Source organism: Aythya marila, assembly GCF_965140915.1.
Source record: "Aythya marila genome assembly, chromosome: 9".
In the NCBI taxonomy this organism is placed as follows: Eukaryota; Metazoa; Chordata; class Aves; order Anseriformes; family Anatidae; genus Aythya; species Aythya marila.
This window is the reverse complement of record NC_139050.1, coordinates 21,689,220-21,710,893: the sequence shown is the minus strand read 5'-3', so window position 1 is coordinate 21,710,893 and position 21,674 is coordinate 21,689,220. Positions and strand designations below refer to the sequence as shown.

General features: G+C 51.3%; 2 protein-coding genes across 3 annotated transcripts; both read right to left on the bottom strand.

Moving 5' to 3' along the window:
• Positions 1–92: 92 nt before the first annotated feature.
• Positions 93–8,308, bottom strand: EIF5A2 (eukaryotic translation initiation factor 5A2). Of its 2 annotated transcripts, XM_082766961.1 has the most exons (6): positions 8,239–8,308; positions 7,682–7,855; positions 6,537–6,641; positions 4,881–5,012; positions 4,162–4,252; positions 93–874 (listed from the first exon to the last, which is right to left on the bottom strand). In XM_082766961.1, the coding sequence occupies exons 2-5, from the start codon at positions 7,844–7,846 to the stop codon at positions 4,193–4,195; spliced, it is 462 nt and encodes a 153-aa protein (XP_082623087.1). In that variant the 5' UTR covers positions 7,847–7,855; positions 8,239–8,308; the 3' UTR covers positions 93–874; positions 4,162–4,192. The 2 variants fall into 2 exon arrangements, with proteins under 2 accessions (XP_082623087.1, XP_082623086.1); XM_082766960.1 differs by having other exon boundaries at positions 93–4,252.
• Positions 8,309–13,768: 5,460 nt separating this feature from the next.
• SLC2A2 (solute carrier family 2 member 2) lies at positions 13,769–21,659 on the bottom strand. Its single transcript, XM_082767174.1, has 11 exons — positions 21,517–21,659; positions 20,946–21,041; positions 20,532–20,812; positions 19,665–19,789; positions 18,841–18,956; positions 18,571–18,733; positions 18,068–18,255; positions 17,489–17,593; positions 16,020–16,121; positions 15,453–15,656; positions 13,769–15,289 (listed from the first exon to the last, which is right to left on the bottom strand). Exons 1-11 carry the CDS (start codon positions 21,547–21,549, stop codon positions 15,098–15,100), a joined length of 1,605 nt encoding a protein of 534 aa, XP_082623300.1. The 5' UTR covers positions 21,550–21,659; the 3' UTR covers positions 13,769–15,097.
• Positions 21,660–21,674: the final 15 nt, after the last annotated feature.

The following is a 21,674-nucleotide window of genomic DNA, read 5'->3' as shown; positions in this document are numbered from 1 at the left end:
CTGGGAGGGCGGGGCTGGGCGCGGCCCCGGAGGCGGTGTCCCCGCACACCCCCCCCCCCCCCCCGTGACAGAGCACTCTGAGGCGCAGCGGGGCGAGTCACCTTTTTATTGAAATTGCCACTAAAACAGCAACAACAGCGCTTCTGCCTCGTGTACAATCCCAGGCCGAGCTGCTCGAGCGTTAATAAACAGTGTTAAGTCACCCGGCAAGCACAGGGGCCGGCCAGCAGGGACAAGGCGCCTGACAGAAAAGCTGCAAACACCTCAGAACCACCCAACGGCACCCAAAATGCACCCAAACTGTGCCCAAATCTCACCCAAACCAACACAGCCCGTAACCACAAGCACCCCACCTCACCCCCAGCCCCGTAACAGCAAGCACGGCTCAGCTCCCCCACAACACCGAGATCTTTTTATTATTTCTGGAGCAAAACAGACACTGACATTTCCCACCCGGTTGGCGGTGTGGTATAAAACAACGCTTCTGCTAAAACAAACACGGGGAGCCGGCACCACGGGGACACACTTTCCCTCAGGTGACGGCTCTGACAGGGTTTGGGTCCCCCAGAAGCAGGGGACACCTCCCCACGCTCGCGCCAGGGCACGGTTACAACACACAGCACGTTTAAGAGGGGGTTCAGCGACACAGCAAACATCGAGGGCAGCTCCCACGGCGAGTTATTCCTGCAGGCAGAAACCGTGGGGCCAGACCGCAGGCGGCGAAGAGGCTCCGAGTATCCTGGCACGCCGAGCTGCTGCTCCACGACACCCACAGGAGCCGAGCCTTCGGTGGCTTCCCAGCGTGAGACGCACGACAGATCCTTTACGAGGTCTTTTTATCCTGAAGTTTAATTCTACTGTAACAAACTACGTTCTAATTAACCAAAGAAAAGTGGGATTTTATTGATTTTTGAGTTCTGTAAGACTGACCTGCAGTAACCATAAGAGTTTCAACTGTCAACAAATTTGACTTCTTTACAGATTCTGTAAAATTACCTGTATTGTGAAGCTACAGACTGTGCACCATTTCTTGGTACGTTATGGGTTAGAAAAACCTGCAAGAGGCTTGAAAGCAGTTACATTAAAACAATGAAGTTCAGCTAACTCCTTAAAAAAAAAACAGCCCTGAGAACATGGCTCAACTAGCAAGAGCCTAGTTGAAAAACCACCATTATAAGCAAAAAGTAGAAGGATCTATTGAAATCTTGAAATATTATGTGCCAACATTTGAGGCAGGAAACACTGCAGTCTTTCCAATTCTGTAAAGTAGCATGAGAAACTCAATGGATTGGAGCCATAAAAAAATGCATCATTATTTGGAGTGGAAATACTTTTCTTTGCTTCCTAGTCTTCTCAGCCTTTATTTTAAGCAATTGCAGCAGCTTATAGCTTTCCGTTTTGACACAATTTCTTTTAAAGTGTTAAAGACAGTACTACAAAACAAGTAGATGGATAACGTTTGTTTTAAAGTAAAGCTATGAAAGAGGAGTTTCCCTAAGCATTTGGTTAGGAATCTTACAAATACGCATCTAGATGGACTACTGATCACAAGCAAAGTTTGTTGCAAATTATTCTGACAGCAGACAGACACCTTGGAAAAAAAAAAGTCTCGAAGATTTGTTCTAATTTAGAAGCAACGTTCAACCTTACTGAAACTTGGAGGTTATACTTAAGACTCATGCTTATGTATTATTACCTATGGGAAACTTCATGCATGACAAACCAATGCTACGCACTTCTGTAGTGTTTGAAGTGCTTCACAAAAGACAACTAAGTATATAAGAACAAACCTATACTGAAGTACTGAATCATTTAAGTCTTGCAGAACTGAAGGTTGTGATAGGACATCCTGAAGTCCCAAGGAGGGCTCTTCCAGCAAGCTGGAGGCCATAAAACCTTGATCTTTAGATTGCTGCAGTACCTGGAAACTCCATCCAGACCAGAAGCCCACTTGTAGAAACAAGTTAAAAAACAGCCCAGAAAACTTACAGTCTAATTAAATACCTAGACTGTGGGCCGGTTGCATCAAATACCTGTCTTCCAACAAGGTTTCTGGGGACTGACAGGCACCTGAAAGTGGACTAAAGCCCCACCAGAAGGAGAGCAAATCCAAGTCTTGTAGACTTCAAGCATTTTTAGAAGCATTTATAGCACAGTAACAGCATTAGAGCTTGCCTTAGTATGACAGCAACCTCTGACTTCCTGTGTGACATCTGATCACAGAGATCAGCCTGCTGTTAAGACCACGATCAATGGTTTAGTCACCTCCAAACCTTACAAAGCCTGTCCCTCAGATACCATTGATGGAGGCAGAAAGGAACATAGCACAGACTAACTTAAACTCTTAAGCACATCCTTAGAAACTGCTCTGAATTCCTTTCCATCTCTTGCTTCCACCGCTTTTTTTTGTCACTTCAGTCAAGGTGCTATTTGTAGAGTTCACCTGCAGCGTGCATTGTGCTAGGCAAGAGCACACAGAACTATCTGACTTCTCTGCCAGGTGTCCCAGGTAACTGTGCTTCATTACCGGAGTATGTTTGTTTATTGCTGTCTTCACCTTCATTGAACTGCTCTCCCTGTCGTAAGAAGTCTATGAAGGACGTGTGTTTTTGCCACCTATGTTAGACTTCTGAGGTTTGCTAAGCCCTACCACACTACGTACGAGGGCTGTTCAGGACAGTTGCCATGAGCCCTTTGGGGATTAGAGTACATACTATTAAGCCAAGAACATTTTAAGAGGTTAACAGCAGTGTGAAGTCTGACTCTCACTGCCAATAGAGTTTGAATCACGCAGGCTGCCCAGGGCAGCGTGTTTACAAGTTGTCCTCCATCTGCTAACAGCTGCTGAAGCTTAAGGCAAGTCCACGGAACAGTTTATCCACTGTAAGGGAAGGTTTAAGCCATGGGCTAAGAAGTTTCCCACTCATGAAGAGTCAGTAAGTCTTAGAATTGAAGCTGAATGCCATAAACAGGAGTATGCTAGCTATCCTTCCGTGACTAGTTCGGAAAAGCTTTGCGTTTGCCTATTAAGCTAGTAAATAGAGGCATGCATGTGTTTCAATGACTCCTGTGGATAGGAGCTTTCTAAACTATGTAGCAACTTGTTTATTTTTCTAGTTAAGCCACGGTTGTTCAGTATTGTCTGTCAAGTCTATATTTTAGAAATACAATAATTCTATTTTTTTTTTTTAAAAGAATCACATGCATTTAGTTTAGGCTCGATGCTACAATTTGTCCCACTTTTTGAAAAACATGTGGTCCTTGTGCTACAAAAATATGGTCTGAACCTGAAGATTAAAACCTAAAGCTGGAAGCACTGCAACAGATTCCCATGGAGTTTGTCACCCTTTTATAGTTTAAGATAAATACAATAAAGGAAAGCAATTGAACTGCATTTTTCTATTTTTTTTTCAAGTCTGACAAAGGCCTCGAGTGAAAGTCTATAGCTTTAGCATCCATTCTCACCTTTGTGTCCCCTTGACCTATCTATGTCTTATCTACCCTATACTCCAACTGCCTGCCTAAACCACAGGTAGGCTTTGACACCATTTTAACATTACAATAAGCCAACGAGTTGGCAAAGAAGAATACAGAGGTAATACAGTTAAGTTGCACATGGCCACTGGGGCTTGGTCAAGCCAGCTGGCATTTTTGATCACTTGAGTTTCTTGGTCTAAAATTTGTGATTGGCACCTACAGTTCTGCAAGAGTCCCAATCCACAAAATACTTAAGCTTTAAAAAAAAAAAATTGCTACTTTTTATTGTCAGTTCTATCTAAACATGTCAAGAAAAATACTATTTGTGCTCTAGGTCACTTTATAATCCTAGATACCTACTAGCTTATCTAAAAGCCCCTGAATACTGGATTTTGTCTGTTCATACAGACAAACACTGTTTTGCTCAAGCAAATAAAAATATATCCACTAGTAACACCTGATTGGTTTCTTAGATCCATAGCTGAAACCCACAGGAATGTTAAAATAGTTACAATTAGGAAATTAAAGTCTCAGTGATTTTGAAAACTGCCAGTTAGCCTGCAACACTAATCCAGAATCCAGCACTGCTTTTTAACAATTCAAAAAAGAAATGAGGTTGCTTGTGAAGGCCAGAGCTTTGGTGACAATCAGAACCAAATTTAAAGATCTGTGGCTTGTCCAGACCTGAGCAGTTGCCCGGGGCTGGCGATCCTCTTTATTTGCAAGGCTTTATGGCTACAGCACATTCTTCATTCATTGCACTTATGACGGATATCTGGAAGAAAAAGACAAGCAGGTGAGTTCCAAACCCGGACAGAAGAACTGCTCCTAGAAGTTCACACCATCGGACGTTCACGCCATCATCTATCCCACCTTTCATTTGAGAAGAAAGGATGCTGAAGCTGTCAAAATTAGCAGATGAGACTATTGTAAATTTATAATCAAAACAAAATTGCTTTCAGCAAAAGAGCCAGCACTAAAGCTTTTGACATCTAAGGGTACTACACTATTTCCTTCCAAACAAGCTAGACCTTCACAGTGCAAGACCTAAGCACATCACGGCTTGTTTTCAGCTTTAAGCTGTTTCTATAGCCCAGATTACATCAAAGCTTTACACAAGGAGGAGTGGAGGCTCCAATTTACACTGCGTGGAAAGCGCTGTTGGAACATATCTAGATGTTTGAAACCCCCATATCACTTCACTGTCAACTGAGCCAGGTTTTGGTGCCTTATTGGCTGCTCCAACACAGAATTACTTCCAAGGAATCTCAAAGGACCAATTCCCATACTTCTAACCCTCTCTTTATGAAGAGATACAAATGGTTGATATTAGAATATTGAGTTCTTCATTGTACAGTCAAGCGCAATTAACCACAGCTCTTCTTGTCTGCTTTATTCTGTACCTGCACATCTTCATTGGCATTGAACTTTCCTTCGATTTCTTTGCCCAGATCACCTTCTGGCAACTTTAGATCCTCACGAACTTCACCACTTTCTGTCAGCAGGGAGAGATACCCATCCTGAATACCTATCAGCTGTGAAGAGAAATTCATTTTTATAAAGTTTAACATTAGCGCTCACTAGCAGGCAGCAGCTGAAGACAAGCAGAAGGCCCAACTAACTGTTACAATCTCAGCACTAAAGAATTAGTGTAACAGTTTAAAAAAACTAATTTAAGTCAATTTAAACAACAGATTAAATCACCAGAACCCTTCTGGTTCCTTCTGGTTATTTCCTAGTATGTAGGGCACTGCAAAACTCTTTCTTGTGATTTACAAGATGTCTGCTTCGAGGTCACTGGATCAGCTTTTTACATTTGTGAATTAGAAGCAATAACTGGAACAGTGTTCTCTGAATAGCATTCCTTTTCTAAGGTGTAGCAAGTACAGAATTGTTCAACTGTAAACTTCGATACCTTCATTTGTACAGTGATATACTGTTATTTATTTTACAGGCTAAGGAATAAATAAGGGAACATCCCCCAAACTCTACACCACTGTTATAATGCTGTTTTCAACCAAATTGAAATCCTGAGCTAAAGGAACAGCCGTTTTGACAGAGCAGGTTAGGGTACATGCAACACGTTACAGTACATCCCAAAGGTAACCCTAACAAGTCTGAAAAACAGCAAGAATTTCAGTAGCATTAAGGGCCCAAGAACAGGAGAGAAAGACCACCAAGACCACATGAACGACCCCTTGGAAGCTCTGAGGCCCAAGACAGGCTAGCCACACTTTAAATGGAATCAACTGTTCTGAAGAGCTGCTAACACTCCAACTTTGGCTTTGTTGAGCAACTGCAGCTTTCCCAGCAATCGGGATGTACCAGCTCCTGACCAGAACTACCCCACTACTCCCAAGACAATGGGAAGATGGCTGAGACATTACAACTCAACCCTAATTAGGCCACTTTTAGGATCACGGAAAGTGTTACAGAAGCCTGTCAATTCCCTCTGTATGTATGTATTTCAGAGCAGATTACTGAAATTACTTGAGCTCAACTAAAGCCAGCTCCTGCACAAGAAGCAGAGAGCACCACAGCAAGTTAGTATTGGCATCAGAAGTGGCTTAAGAGCGTTTTGTTGACTCACCTGTGTAAGGGGGAAATTGTGAATCACAATATATGATTAAATTCACGTTTATGTGGAAACCTGGTTATCCTTTAGATAGTAGTAGTACCTAATAGCAGGGAAGCCTCTCTCTAAAGGATGCCAGTATCTCAAAGAATAAAAAAGTGACCTTATAACATCAGCTAGAAGAAACGCTGTTCCAAATTATTTCTACTACCCATCATTTCTAAAGACTGCTGCATGAGGTTGGTGGTACAGGGAGCAGCTCTCCCATACAGCAAACTCCAACACTTTTAACAGTTCAGTAAATGCTACTGGTGCAGCAATGCCCCACTGAGACAGCCAAGTGTGCCAAACCATTAGTTCTCTACCTTCTGGCAACAGCATGTTATTAATTGACAGACAGTTTGGAGGTGAAGATAGTTTACTCGTGGTACCGGGAGCTTTAAGCTTTGCAACGTGTGGGTAGACACAGTGACTATTAACTCACTTGGTAATCATTCCTCTTGATGTTTGGAACATCCATGTTGTGAGTTGATGGGCAAATATCTTCGTATTTCTTACCATTGAAGATATCGATACCAACCAGGTGGACCTACAAGAAAACAGAAATAAGCTCAGTTACCTCTTGTCCTAGAGGAGCAAAATTCCACTGCCATCAGTACCATTTGTCCCATGCATGTTTCTTTTTTTTTTTTTTTTTAATTATTATTTTTATTTTTTAAGAGATCACATCAAACAGACAAAATCCTGCCTAGCCCCTCTGCTTGCTGTATGAGAGCAGCCCAGGCCCTGAGAGAAGGCCTCTCAGATATCCCTTCGCAGCCCGTTACAGAAGATCACCCAGGGAGTTATCTTGCACAGCCATGGCCTACCCGAGTCCTACGATACAAGCCAAAGCGCAATGTGGCACAGGACTGTTAAAAGAATATTTATTTCAGGCTCCAGCTGTTCAGAGAAACAGAACAGGGACAACGTGAGGGGTAAGGAGACCAGAAGAGGTGGCCATGCACTGCGATTAAAGCAGCTCCCACTTGGATTGCTGGGCTACCGGCTGCTCTCCTCAGCTCCTTTCACTTTTGCAACGGTTTCAATATCTAAGAATGCAGGAGAGCCTAATAAAACGAGCCAAAAAAGGCAAAGGGAGGGAGAGAGGGAAAAAAAAAAACGGTAAGAGCTTGGTAGCGAGAGCTCTAGCTTTTGACTTTTAAGCAGCCTGGTTGTTGTAAAACTCCTGATGCCCACCACGCAGCCCCACAGCCACCACGCAGTCACGCCGCTGAGCAGGCCCCAGCAGCCCTCACGTCCCCGGCAGGAGGGACGCGGGAAGGGAACACGCTCCGTGCTGCAGGACGGGAAGCAGCAGCAGCAGCAGCAGCAGCACGGCGAGACGGCAGAACGGGGCCCAGGCAGCGGCTGCGTGCCTGGCGTTACGTAAGGCACCGGGGGCACCTCCCGCGGGCGAGCTGCTGGGGTCGGGCACCACGGGGCTGTGCTAGGGCAGCACAGCATGGCCCTATAAGTCCCACCACCCCGCTCACACACCCTGTGAGGGTCCTGGCACTGGGGGGGGGGCATTACACCCCAATGGCGCTGCCCCATCCCCAAATCTTTGCGGTGTGGGGCTGGGCTCACCTTGGCGTGGCCGTGCTTGCCCGTCTTGGAGGTGGACATCTCGACGATCTTGCAGGGGCGCCCCTTGAGCACCACGAAGCCGTTCTTGCGCAGCGCCGAGCACTGCATGGGGTAGGTGGACGAGGCGCCGGCGTCGCCCGTGGTGAAGTCCAGCTCGTCGGCCATGGCGGCGGGCTGGGGGGGGGGCAGCGGGCAGGGGGCGTCAGGGGGGGGGGACACCGGGACCGGGACCACCACGGGGGGGGGGGGGGGGCACCACGTGCCCGGCGGGGCGGGGAGGCGCCACGTGCCCGCACCCCCCCGGTACCCCCCAAAACCCCCTCAGTGCCCCCCTAGAGCCCCTCAGTGCCCCCTCAGTGCCCCCCGTTTCCCCCTCCCGCTCCTCCCCCTCCACAACCCAAGCGCCGTTAGCCCCGGGAAGGCGATGGGGAAGGGAACGGGGTCACGGGCTGAGGGTGGGGGGGTTAAGGGGTGGTTATAGGGGGTTATATGGGGTTATGGGGTGGTTATAGAGGGTTATGGGGGGGTTCCGGGGGGGTCCCGGCGGTGTCCGTTACCTGCGGGGGCCGCACACGCGCCCGAGCACTGCGGCGGGAAGGGCGGCGGGCAGCGCGCGCACCACGCCCCGCCCCCCCCTCTCCCCACCCTCCCCCCCGCGCTTCCGCCCAGCGCCCCGGCACGAGGGGGCGTGGCCTCACCGCGAGGCTCCGCCCACTCGGGTGAATCCTCGCCTCATCGCCGCCCCGGCGGCCTGGCGGGGCGCTGTGGTGCCGCCGGGCGCTGCCGTGAGGGGGGGTGGTGGGGTGGGGGTAAAGGGGGTTTGTTAAGGGTATTGGTGGTACAAATGGCATTTATTAAGGGTATTGGTGGTACTGGACGTGGTGCTGGCTTCATTAAACGTGGTGGTGGTACTGGACGCCGTGTTGGTGTGAAATGTGTTGGTGTGGCCGTTGTGTGAGGTTGCTGCTGCTCTGTGTAGTGTTAACTGCGTGTGGACTGTCACACAGGAGTAGTGTAGGACGTTATAATAGTAATATGGTATAATCATATACAATTACATTATATTTACATAATATTAATAATTGCAATTATCACTGTAATACACAATATTATACACTAATACTAGTAAAGGCCAAATATCATAGAATCACTGAATCCCAGACCCATTAGGGCTGGAAAAGCCCTCCAAGATCAGCTGGTCCAACTGCCCCAACCACCGTCAGCCACCGAACCGTGTCCCCAAGCACCACGTCCAACCTCCCCTTGACCACCCCCAGGGATGGGGACGCCACCACCTCCCTCAGCAACCCGTCCCCACGCCTGGCTGCTCTTCCTGAGGAGAAATGTCTCTGAATTTCCCACCCAAACCTTCCCTGGCTCAACAAGAGGCCATTCCCTAGGGGTGTTCATTCCTGTCGCCCTGTATCTGATCCAGTCAGCTCAGGCCGTGGCTTTTCTGGCACCATCTTCTTGCTGCAGGGCTCCTGGGCAGCCCCTGGGGCACACAACGCGGTTTTAGCAAACCAAAGGAGGAACGGGTGTTCCCAAAGTCTGCTCGAGAAATGTGTTTAACAGCCGACGCAAAGGTCATTTGTCAGTTCAACGTTTCTCCTTTACTGTCAGAAAATAATCAGAAACAAAAGCATTTTGCAAGCGCTGCGTAATCAGTCAGTCAAAAGGACTTGAAGCTGTCTAAGAGCAGTGATGAAAGCTTGTTTTAATTAACATAAGGCTCAGATGGCTCTCTGTAAGGTGTCCTACCCATCATCTACAGCATTAATGGCACAGCCCTTGTTAGCCTCTGACATCAATCCTGCTCTGCTGTCAGGGGAGAGACGTTCCCAAGTGCAGCGATGAACGCAGCCACACAGAGACAGATGGATCCCGAGCAAAACAAGGCCAAATGGTTATTAAAAAAAAAAAAAATTAAACACACACACACAAAAAAACAACCCTCCAAGTCATATTCTGTAATACTTTTAGCTATTTGACTAAATTCACCCAATGACCTTTCTGTGGAGTTGCTGTTGGATGAGTGGTGCAGGGCCCAGTCCTGCCTGGGGCAATACAGATACCTTACTTTAAACACCACACAAACAGAACTGTGAAAAATCCAGAAAAATGGTGAGATGTGTGTGGTAGTATTGTCAGAGCAGGACCCTGCAGCTGGCACCGTGAGCTTGTTTGCTGCTCTGCTCTTCCTGCCACAGGATCCTGAGTTTATCCTCACTGTTCAAATGGGGCTGCAAGAGGGCTGGGTTTTAACTCCATGCTTTTAATCAGTTCGTCAGCAGTTTCTGAAGTGTTTTTTCTTTAATTAATGACAACCCCTGAATAGATCCCACTTCAATTTGTGCAGTGTGTACCCAAGCAGATAGGTGTGACTCTCCTTTATGGGCCTCCCAGCACCCAGGGGCGCGGGCTCTCTCCCGTTACCAGGGCGGGCAGTGGGTGCTGCCTCACGCAGGCTCTGCCGATGATACACATTGCCCTGGGGAACTGCCCATTTTTCTTCTGTGTCAGTTGATAAGCAGCGTCTGAGCTTTAAGTGTTTTTACATTCACGGTGTGTGTATGCTTACCTACAAGTGTGCGACTAGTTGCACATGCTTGAGGGCATTTTATCTTGTGATAAAATACTTTATGAGAGCACTCCCGAGTCTTCTGAGCCCGTTCTGGAGCAGACTGGGGCTAAGCACTAACAATAATATATTTTCTCAGTGCTTCAGGGCATAAATTTGGTTGATTTTCTGCAATTAACAGATTCATTTTAGATGATCTGAGAGATCTTCCATACTAAACCTATTTTTTCTGCTGAGGTGCAACTGTAGATGATACATTTTTTTGAGACACAAAGCAAATATTCCAAGGCAGTCTTTATCAGAGATTCAGTTAAAGAAAAATGGAAATCAGATGCAGCAGTCATTGCTTGCAGATCTCTCTCTTTTGTTCAGATCAACAGTTACTAGAAAATAAAGAGTTTCTTGATTGTACTAATGTGATTATCCCATTTTCCGTGCAACAATAGCAATTCGATTTCAAAGTGTATTTGTAAATACCATGCCTTTCATGTTTAAACATATTTCCTTTCCTTTTGTGCATGTGTGCTTAGAACACTGCGCAGCTGGATCACATCTTTCCTTTTGAGGAGGCTCGGTGTGTTATCAATCTTCAGCTCCTCTGTCCACATCTTTATATAAATTGCACAGCAGAAATTATCAAAGAGAGCTCCTCTTTCCAGCCACCTGCCTGGCACATCGCTGCTGCAGCCTTACTACAGCCTTACTTCTGGGAAGAATCGCTCTGGGGAACATCGAGGAGGACAGCAATGTCCTGGGACATCCAGGTGTAAAACTGCTGAGCCATCTTACCTGGGATCGCAGTCGTGTCCTGGCTGCTGGGGATGAGGATTCATGTTGGCTTCTGGGGGCAGCCTGGGCTAGGAGGACAAAAAAGGGTCTGGGAACTGATGATCCTGTCCTGTAGAGGGCAATTCCAGGCTCAGCAGCCCCTCTGTGTTCCTAAATACAATCTCTCCGTGCAGCCTGAACGAGCCGAAAGAGCCTCTGCAGTGACCTTGCCATAGGCATCCCGCTCTGCTCCAGGCTCGGCTTTAATCCCGTGTGCACCTTCTGCTTCCTACAGAGATCGAACCAGTGACTCAGCCCGCTTTGCATTGGCCTTGAGAACGGGATTCTGGGATGCTGGCTTCCTACAGCTATTAGGGGCTGCAGGCCGTGGGATGCTTAAAAACTACCTGAGATGCTTAAAAACGACTGCAGCAGTGCCTCTGCCCGCCTTGTGCTCGCTCCTGACTTGATCAGGCGAGGGGTGTGTGTGCAGCCGCCGGCTGAATCACCCCGGGCACACGCTGCAGATAAGAGCTGATCAGTGAGACAGTGCCAGGGACACGGAGCTGGCTGGAACCAGCTGTAACTTGCACCAGGAAGGGGGAAAAGGCGCTGCGGGTCCAGCTGTTCCCTCCTCCTGCAGCTGACGCAGCACTGCCACGGGACAGCCGACCCATGACCCCGGGAGCCCCGCTGCACTGCGCAGTCCCGAGGGCGAGTAAAGGGGGCAATGCCAGGCACTGCACGAACGCCTGCTCTGTAGTTCTGCCTACAGCCTCTAAGATTTAAAACCCACTGAGTTGCAGCCAGGATTTATTGCCATCCTGCGAGGGAGGACAGTTCTCTTCCAGCGCGGCTGCTCACTGGTGCCTCTGGGCGCAACCTGCCAGCGGTGCTTTAGTGAAACTCTCAGCGCAGCACTTAAATTAAATCCCATCTTTCCGTGTGCTCCTGGAGCCAGACCTGCTGTCCTGACTGGCAATTCCTCAGCACCGATAGGTCTCAGCGAAAGAGAAAGACACAGAGCACCTCAGAAAATACATCAGACCCTAAAGCCCGGTGCCCTGAATATGCAGCTCCTGGTTCAGCTTCATCATCCTCAGCCCATCGGCTCAGCAGGGGGAAGGTGCCTCTGCTCGGTGGTGAAAAACAAGCTGAAGTGAGGCAGAAAAATCTGTGATAAATTAGTGTGGAAAGTGTTAATGGAGCCAAATGTCCTGAGCTTATTGGATTAGGGAAGTCAAACTAATTTTTAAATTACGCCTCGAGAGTGGGAAAGTTGATATTGTTAGCCATTTATCTGACACAACAGAAAAGTCTTAATGGCTGTCATCTTAGCACATTAGGAAAACACTGTCAAAGCTCTTGCTGACAAGATGCTTTCTTAGGGGCTATTAATTATATTGCATTATTAGCTAACTACAGGATGGGAACATACTTTGCATGTTAACTAAAGTGCAATGACCATTTAGCTAATAAGTATGACTTGGTCTTTTAAACCTTAATGATTAGCAACTTAATAAAACTGTAACAGAGATAAAAATAATGATTGAACAAGCTGTGTCATAAGAGCAAGTTTCAGCTGGAACTCACATGTAGCGAGGGTAGATAAAATGCTAATTGCAGCCTGATGGGATGAGACAGACGTAGACACGGCTGCAGAGCTAACAAACTCCTCTGACCCTTCCCTGCATTGCCATGCACGGTACAAGCACAGTGTGACAGCTCAGCCCGGTGTATCAGCTTCATCCATCCCCAGCAGCCCCGGAGAGGACAGGGATTGCCGAAGCATTTAGCAGCACCCAGCTCTGCGCGCCCTCTCCCAGGCTGCTGCCTGCCCCATGGACAGCACAACCATTAGCAGAATTAATTTGAAACATCCCAGGATGAGCAAAACATCGTCTCTGGGGGGCTGTACAGGTAAATGAATGAGAACAGCAAAATGCACCAAGGCGTGTTGTCCAGCTGTGGTCTGAGAAGGTGAGAGAGGATGCCCCGTGGGGGTCCCAGCCTGGAAGAAGACTCGTTTCCCTTTCTCCCAGCTGAAACTCAGCACGACCAAGCGAGGAAACGTCCCGTTAGCCTGCAGGAGGCCCAGCACACCGGCAGCAGGCCGTGGAAAAGCAGCAGGGTGGGAGGAACTTGCTGGCGTGCGGTGCCTGCTAGCGCTGAGGCTCCCGTGTCAAGCTACCCGGCCTGGGCTGTAGCTCAGCCAAAAGCTTCACAGAGTGTGGGTTGAAATGCAGACAGAAAGCCTTTTTTTTTTTTTACAATAGGCAAATCAGGCTCTCTGCTGGCATTCATTTAGCGATAGGCAGGAAAACGCAACCTGCCCGGCTCAGAGCCTTGCTCAGTTAGTGACCCCACACCGCTGGGTTAGGAGCTCTGAATCCAACCCACCACTGGGGCCCAGGGGGGATGTTTGGGGACGGTGGGTGCCATGTGGGGCCCTTCCTGCCGCTGCTGCCCCATCCACCTGCCCTAATAGTGGGGCAAACACACCTCGAGCCCCGTCCCTCCCACAGGCTCCCCCTGCAGAGGCACAGCACCAGCTGTGAGGCTGCCCCAGGCTCCGTGCAAGCAGAGCGGTGTCTTACAGCAGAGGGCTTGCACAGCAATTGCTGCCTGCGGAGCAAACGCACCCTGCCAGCAAAACACCTCCCATCTGGAGCTGGACATACGGCTGGGATGTACGGACAGGAAAAAAAAACACAACTGCACAAGCCAACAGATGCCACAGATGTTGTTCATTGCCACCTTTATGTAACAGACATAGATAACCGCTGTTATTGCAGGCATCCCGGGAAAGCCTCCGGTGAAATCTCCTTGCTCCAGTGTGCACACAGGGCCAGCTGCTGGGCCAGGGGAACCTCGTGCCCGTGCTCCAGCTGCTCAGAAGGAACCAAAACTTGCCTTAGGGTCTTAATGCCAAGTACACCCAGGAAGGAGGTTCAGGCCTGTGGAAAGTCCGTGAACCTTCTTGCCTGAAACCAAAGCCATGGCAGCCGGCTGTGGTCCTCCATGGCCCACCTCTTCTCATGCCTTTCTTCATCTTTGATCTTCGCTTACACCATGGCCACTGCTCACTCGCAGTTGCTGTGAGCTCACGGTGACCCAGCAGTGCTGGTGCCTCCTCTTTAAATAAATACGGGGTGTCTGTCCTGAGGAGCTTGCTGGGCAGTAGCCGGGTGTCACACCAGGGACCGTGCAAACCTTAAAAGCTCGAGCGGAGAGCAGAGAGCAGCACATTTCCCCCCAGAAGGAAGAAAAATCCTCGCAGGTTGCTTTTGTCACCTGGCATTCTCTCACACAGAAGCAAAATGAGCACGAACAAGGCTACAGAAACACAGCCACCTCCCTCCCACACGCTGAAGCACAGCCAGCAAACGCGACCCCAGCGGTGCCAGGCAGGGGGCACCTCCCAGTCAGTGGGGCAGGAGCCATTTACCCTTCGGGGTCCCGTCAGCTGTTACGGTTGGCCTGAGCACCATAAATCATGACAGGAAGATGGGCACAGAGGGTGGGGAAGGAGGGCAGCGAGGGAGGGGAGCGAGCAGCCATGGCTGCCCCTTCCCCTCAGGGCCCGCATCCCTCAGCACCGCGGGCGCTCGGAGCCGCCGGCACCGCTGCCTCGCTGCTGGTTGCACAAGGCCTCGACTCATTCAGCAGGAGGAAACGGCGAGCATGAGAAGAAAAAGTGAAGGCACGACGCCTCAGCATCACCCCACACAGTCCCTTCGCTCCAGCCGGGCGAGGGCCCTGCTCGATGCAGTGCTTTCCCTGCTAGCACGGCTATCGGCTCAGCACGATGCGGGGCATGGGGACACGCATATAACGCGTTCCTCCCGTGCTTCCCCCGGCTCTTCCTGAGCCCAGCTGCTCCCATGGTGTCAGAGCAAAGCGCCAGGTGGGCACCTGTGGCTGGAGGGTGCAGGCGGCCGCAGTCAGCAGTCCCCCCGGGCTGCCGCCTGCCAGGGTGGCGTGAAAGGAGACTTTTGCCCAGCGTTTCCCGCTGCGCCTGAGGGAAGCCCAGGCTCCGTCCCTTCTTTCTGCCTGTGTGGCCGTGCCTACGCCACCTCGCCGCCTCGCAGCTCTTCCAGCTCGGTCATGGTCTTGGCCGGCAGCTTCTTGCGGCGGAACACGGCCGCGATCTCCTCGAACGACTTCCCCTTGGTCTCGGGTACTTTGAGGTAGGCAAACAGGAGGAAGACCAGAAGCAGGACGGCGAAGATGACAAACACGTACGATCCGCACAGGTCCTGCAGCGGGGAGAGTGAGAGCAGGGACATGGCCGTCAGCACCACGGGTGGCTCCTTGTCACCCTACCCCAGATGACTTGGAGACCTGGGGGACACGTGCACACCCCACCAGCCTGCCCTTGGGCCCTGTAGGTATTGGTACCATTTTCCCGAGGTTTCTTACCGCAATGTACTGGAAGCACATCCCCACGATGAAGTTGCAGGCCCAGTTGCAGAAGCCAGCGATGGCGATGGCGGCAGGGCGCGGGCCTTGGCTGAACAGCTCGGCTACGATAAACCAGGGGATGGGCCCAGGCCCCACCTCGAAGAAGATGACGAAGAGGAAGATGGCGATCATGCTGACGTAGCTCATCCAGGCGAACTGGCTCTGCAAGAGGACACGCTCGGCGTTACGGCCCCAAAATGACTCTCTCATTAGTTATCGCTAATTTATTAGGTTTCTTTTTCAGATTTTTCCCCCTGTTCAGCCAAGTGGGGGCTGGACGTGTGTCATTGAGACTCTGAACGTTTGTGCTGGTGCTGGCTGGGCGTGTGGTGGGACCACAGGGGACAAAGAGTGCGATGTCCCAAGGCACTGCCCTCATCAGAGACAGCTCCAGCTATGGCCATGTTGTCCCTTCTGAGGACTTCCACGCTTCTGTGAGAAGAAGCTTCGAAGCTTTCCCCTCGAGGGCTGGTTTGTCTTCTCTCATTTGCAAGCCACAGAGATAATGTGAGGAGCGAGCCTTACCAGGAGCACGAGTCCCACCGTCATGGCCACGGCGCTCAGCAGCATGCCCATCAGGCCAGCCAGGAACAGGGAGCGCCTGCCCGCCTTCTCCACCAGGAACACCTGCAGAAACACACAGCCGGTCAGCCGCCTGCTCTCGGGAACTTCCACCAGGTCCATCGGCAGCAAACAGCCTGAAACAAACTTCTCCTACACGTGTATTTCTGGCTATGGACTTATATTTCCCCTGCATCTATATTCGTCACTTCACCCAGTGGGGAGATGAGGGCAGCCCCAGAGGACAACCAATCTGTTTGTCCTAAGATACCCTCCGAGGCTGTCTGCTCCTTCCCTTCTGCTCTAAAGGACACTTTTGGCCATTACCTCAACCTCAGACATCTTTTTTTCTGCAATTATAACAACTGCTCCCAGGGGATGGTCTCACTGCTGGCGGCAGATCATCCTCCCTTCTCCCTTGCCAAGACCTGCACGGCCGTCAGTGCTTCTGCCTTTTGGTCGGGGTCTGTCATTCATTGACAGATGCGGGTAATTTTTAAAGGGCTTATGGCCAAAAGAAGCAAAGAGCAAATGTCCCCAAGGTGGATCTGGGACTGAAGAGACCGTCGGAGCTGGATGCAGCCCTCCTCCGGCTGCACAGCCTCTGTGCCTTGTTTCACCGTAACCACTCGGGCTTTCTCCTCTGCATGGGACTGGCAATGGACTTTCTCTAAAGAAGTTTTACCCCAATGCCATCCATAGGGTGGGCAAAGATCTTTTAGGACTGCGTATTTCTACAGGGCATCTAGTCCCACTTCATGGTGAGCAAAAGTCCTTTGCTCCCTTATGCTCTCTAGAAATAGGAGGGAAAGGGCATTTCCTGCTCTTCCTATATTAATGGCCACATTAAAAAATAATTATCTCCTGATTGGAATTGTGTTAATCCTCCCAGGAGAGAGACAAGTGGAGGGAAAGGCAAAGAAAACTGGAGCCACCCTTTTATTGCTACGGAGTAGTGCCCAGAGCTGATGAGAATTGCTCTATTATTTTATTGCTGTGGAATAGCCTTCAGATATCAATCATGCAGATGCTGTGTGCTTAGGGGTGGGAAATTGAAAGAAAACAGATAAGAGAGATTGCGAGCTGCTGGCTTTACTCCAGCCCCTGCCTGCTCCTCGGGGAAATCAGACCCGCAGAATTAGTCTCGAAGGCAAATTTTGGTTTTGGGGCAGCACTGAGCTACCTGAGCATCCCCGAGCAAGGCAACACGGCTTTCATTCATGGTGCATTCAGCAGTGCTGTTTGGCAATGAGCCCTGTTTCAAGGCTTGGTTTTCCAGACGAGGGAATGCCCAGGGAATGAATTTTTCCCATAGCGTGTGCAGGGTGGGCCCTGCAAAACTGCGACCCCCCCAGCCCCGGGATAAAATCGTGTTTCAAAGTCAAATTGCTGCTCACCCGTTTTTGTAGCCTAGGGCAGAACTATTTACTTACAGAGATAACAGTGAAGACCGTGTTCACCACTCCAACGCCAATGGTTGCATAAACGGGTTGGTCAACTCCGGCTCTCTCAAAAATGTTTGTGGAGTAGTAAAAGATCTATCAAAATACAGCGGGACGGAGGATTAGGTAACAGGGCAGGGGGAACTTTTTGTTCTCCCAAGGGAAGAGCTGCTCTTGCTTGGCTGAGATTTGAAGCGATTTAATTGCAACCGGTCTTTCAAATTGTAATGATTTGGTACAATAATTAAAGCTGAAACTTTCCAAGAAACCTGAGGGAGTTAAAAATCCCGTTGCAATTCCCCTCCTGAACTATGGCATTTGCACGTGGAAAACTTTTCTTCCGTGCAGCCCCGTGTTTAATCTTGAAAACCAGACCCCCAGCACGGCGTGTTGGAGGCAAACACCTTGGTGGGACTGAGCTTTAAAAGGATTTTAAAAGACTCTTGCTACAGTGCAGTGACTCTGATCCCTCCCTTCTCTCAAAGAATAAGGTGATTCCTGCCTCGTGGAAGTTAAGGACAGGAGGTGAACGTGGGTTTCTTTAGAGACAAAAGGATTTGGGAGGCTCACCGCATTGATTCCCGAGAACTGCTGGGATATCTGGACCATCAGCGCCACGATGACGGCCTGCCGGTACTTCGAGGAGGTGAAAAGCTGCCCGATGGAGACTTTCTTCTCACTCGCCGCTTCTTGCTTTTCTTTCTCCATCTCAGCAATCTCTTTCATCGGGTCACAGTTTCCTCGGAGCCTTTTCAGACCTAACGAGAAAGAAACAAAAAAGATGAACCATTGATTATGGAGCAGCCACGGCTACGCTGCGAGATGTGTGAGCTGCTGCAGGAACTGCTCAGGGTTTGCTGCGTGATTGCAGTCGTGGGGATTTCCTACAAAAGTGTTGCAACAGAAAACCCTGCACCTGCTAGATGAAAGCCCTGGGGTGGAGAGGGGCAGTGTGGAAAGGAGCAGCTGCACCCAGGGACACCTGTGAGCCCTCAGCCAGGCTCTCCCCTCGGTGTTTAATACCACGGACGGTGTGAAAACAGCCCCAGACGAGCCCAGAGGTTGTGTCTTACTCTTTTTGGCCTCCTCCACCTTCCCCAGCTTGATGTAGAGGTATCGGGGGCTCTCGGGGCACAGCAGGAGCAGGAAGAACTGCAGCAGGGCGGCCACGCCGGACAGCCCCAGCAGCAGGGGCCACATCTCATCGTTGCCGAGGAGGAAATCCAGCCCCAGGACCTGCAATAATAGGGTCGGGTTTGACAGGAGATTTACCCACAGGTTCCCAGCTGGGGTATCCCCAACCCCTGCGATACCCTCTCTGCCCTGTGCCTTCTCCTCCTCACCTGGCTGATGAGGATGCCCGTGACGATCGCCAGCTGGTGCAGCGTCCCCAGCGCTCCGCGGAGGGCGGTGGGAGAGACCTCGCTCACGTACATGGGCACGAGGCCGGAGGAGAGCCCTGCAGGGAGCACACGGGGCGTCAGCACCCCGGGACGGCAGCTCCGTGGTCAGCAGAAACCTCTCCCCAAACCGGGAGGGAGGACGGAGCCCACATCCCATGTCCCACATCCCACATCCCATGTCCCTCATCCCGCCCAGCCTGCCTCCCGCGGGGCCAGCAGCGCTGTGCACGTGAACACGGGCAGCCCGGCATGGAGCAGAGCTGCTGGGAGCAGTTATTGCGGAGCAGAGCTCTCTCCAGTCTTTCCTTGACCCGTCAGAGTGCAGCGCTGCCTTTACACGCCAGTACCAGTGATAGCGAGCCGCATTTCTGAGCTGATTCCGATACAATCCCCTATTATCTGCCTGATATCTTCTCCTCCCTATCTGTGGAGCTCCTGTACTAGGTGCAGCCGGCTGCAGATAGTGCTGTTGTCCGGGGAACCTTTCAAACACTGTGAGTAACAGCGCGCTATGTGACAGCCACCACCAAGACCCAGCCTTGACATCAAGGCGCTGCTCCCCGCTCCCTTCTGGCGCGAGGGAAACCGAGCTGATTTTATGACCGAGCTGGCCCAAACGCCCCTGGGGAACACCCCGGATTGAGGAGGACGGGTGTGTGTGGGGAGAGGCGAAGTGCCACCTGCCAAACCCCTCGGGAACCCCAAAAAATATTAAAAAAAAGAATAAAGTTGCAAAAGGTGAGAAGCCCTCAGTGTGCACTCACCGCAGTACAGCCCCGTGATGGCCCTGCCGGCGATGATGAGGATGTGCGACGGCCCGAATTTGGCCAGCCCCATGAGGAGGTTGCCCACGATGGAGAGGACGTTGACCACCAGCATGGCCTTCACCCTGCAGGGAGGCAGCACCGCTCGGCCCTGCGCCCCCAGCACCGCCGCAGGAAAGAGCCAGCGGGGAAAGGGCGACGGGGACACGCAGCAGGGGGGCAGCCGGGGTGCCTAAAACACGTTATAGGGCCGGGGGAAAGCCTATCCAGAAACCTTCCTCTTGCTTTTGTCATACAGGGAAAGGTGGGATCAGTAAATGCTGCTCGTTGATCTCTGGTCTGAGAGCTCAAATAAAACATCTGATAAATTATTTAGGGTTTTAATAAGTCAGAGCTCCGGGATGCTTGGAGTGGCATTTTGGAGGTTTGAGGGGTTTTTCATTGTATTAGGAAAACCAGCATGAGTGGCGTTTTTATAAGAAGGACACCGTTTTTTGGAGGAAAACAAACAGGCAAACAGAAAGGCTCCGGCTCTGTCTAAAGTCTGAAATTCCTGGCGAGGGGTCTGGGTGCCGTGACTCGCCTGGGGAGAGCTCGGGAGCAGGGAGGGCAGGTGGAGGACTTCCAGCCCCGGAGCGTTCACAGAAAGCCATAAATACCTGAGGAAACGAGGCCGGTGCCTCCCAGCCCTCCACCCCCCAGTGCCCCACGGAAACCCCCTCAGGTGCGTGGGGCCATGCGGCAGCCTCCTTGTTAGAGGGCAAACCAGAGCCTCGTGGCCGGCACGCAGGAAAAATTGGGGTGAAAGATGCCCTTTTTGCCTCAAACAGGGGGGTGGGTGGGTGGGGTGGGTGGGCTGCTTCTCACCTTCCCAGCCGGTCGCCGATCCAGCCCACGGTGAAGGAGGACACCATGCCGCCGATGGCGAACACGGACACGGAGAGGGACCAGAACATGGTGAGGACGTGCGAGGAGGCGGCCGGGTCCTCGGGGGGCGCGAGCATCCCCTCGGTGCTGCCCCAAGCCCCCGTGCCGGGGACGGTGCTGGGGATGGTGCTGGGGACGGGGCCGTCCTCCTCGGAGGCGTTGGTGGCCAGCCTGTCCATGGGAACGATGCCCAGCACGCGCGCATAGTGGGCTTCTATCACCTGCAAAGAGGAAAATAGCCGTCGGCTCACGTCTGTACCCACCCGGCTGTGTTTTGGGGTGTTTTCCACCAGGGAATGGGGACACCCTGGGGCTCCCCGTGCCCCTGACCCTGCAGCCCGGCTCGGCGCTTACCTTCTGGGGCGCGTTGATGACGCCCAGGCTGTAGCCGTACTGGAAGAAGCCCAGCACCGCGGTGAAGACGGAGAGGACCAGCGTTCCCGTCAGGTGCTGCCGAGGGAGCAGAGAACAGCCTCAGCCCCTGCCCTGTCCCAGGACCCCCAGGTGAGCCCCCGGGGTTGCTCTGTGCACAGAGCAACCTGAGCCCACCGCCCTGCTGGTCCCTGGGGGCTTTGTGGGGCCGGCAGCAGGAAGGGGCACAGCAGCGCTGCTGGAGCAGAGCAGCTCAAAAAAAAAAAAAAAAAAAGATTTTGGGGCCAAGATTTTGTTTTTCAGCAATCCCGTTCCAAATATCTTTTCCCTTCATCGCGGTTGAGATTATCCCGTAAGGTGACAAAGTTCTTAAAAAATAGCAGCAAATAATCCCTCGGCCCCTTTGCCCCCGCTCTGTACACAAACCTCACAGGCCAGATAATTAAGGGGGAAAATTTTGTTGGCTTTGCTCTTAGCGGGCAATAAATACCACCCCTGGGTGCTGGTTTCCCTTGGGAATTCCAGTGCACAGGCGGTGCTGGGCTGTGGTTACCTTCTCCGCTTGCATTTTGCTTTTCTTTTCCATCCCTCGGCTCCTCCGCTGCGCTCCCGGCTCTGTCCTGGGCTGCGGGACGAGGGCTCAGTGCAGGAGGAGGGACAGCGGGAGCAGCAAAGAGGTTTGACACGGGAGATGGAGCTGTACCACCTCCA

Coding starts and splice junctions, on each gene's coding strand:
- EIF5A2 (XM_082766960.1), bottom strand. CDS start 7,846: ATGGCCGACGAGCTGGACTTCACCACGGGCGACGCCGGCGCCTCGTCC. Junction 6,642..7,681: donor GCAAGCACGGCCACGCCAAG/GTGAGCCCAGCC, acceptor GTTTTCTTGTAG/GTCCACCTGGTTGGTATCGA. Junction 4,253..4,880: donor ATGCCAATGAAGATGTGCAG/GTACAGAATAAA, acceptor TTTTTCTTCCAG/ATATCCGTCATAAGTGCAAT.
- SLC2A2 (XM_082767174.1), bottom strand. CDS start 21,549: ATGGAAAAGAAAAGCAAAATGCAAGCGGAGAAG. Junction 20,813..20,945: donor TCATCAACGCGCCCCAGAAG/GTAAGCGCCGAG, acceptor TCCTCTTTGCAG/GTGATAGAAGCCCACTATGC. Junction 17,594..18,067: donor AGTTCTCGGGAATCAATGCG/GTGAGCCTCCCA, acceptor GTATTTTGATAG/ATCTTTTACTACTCCACAAA.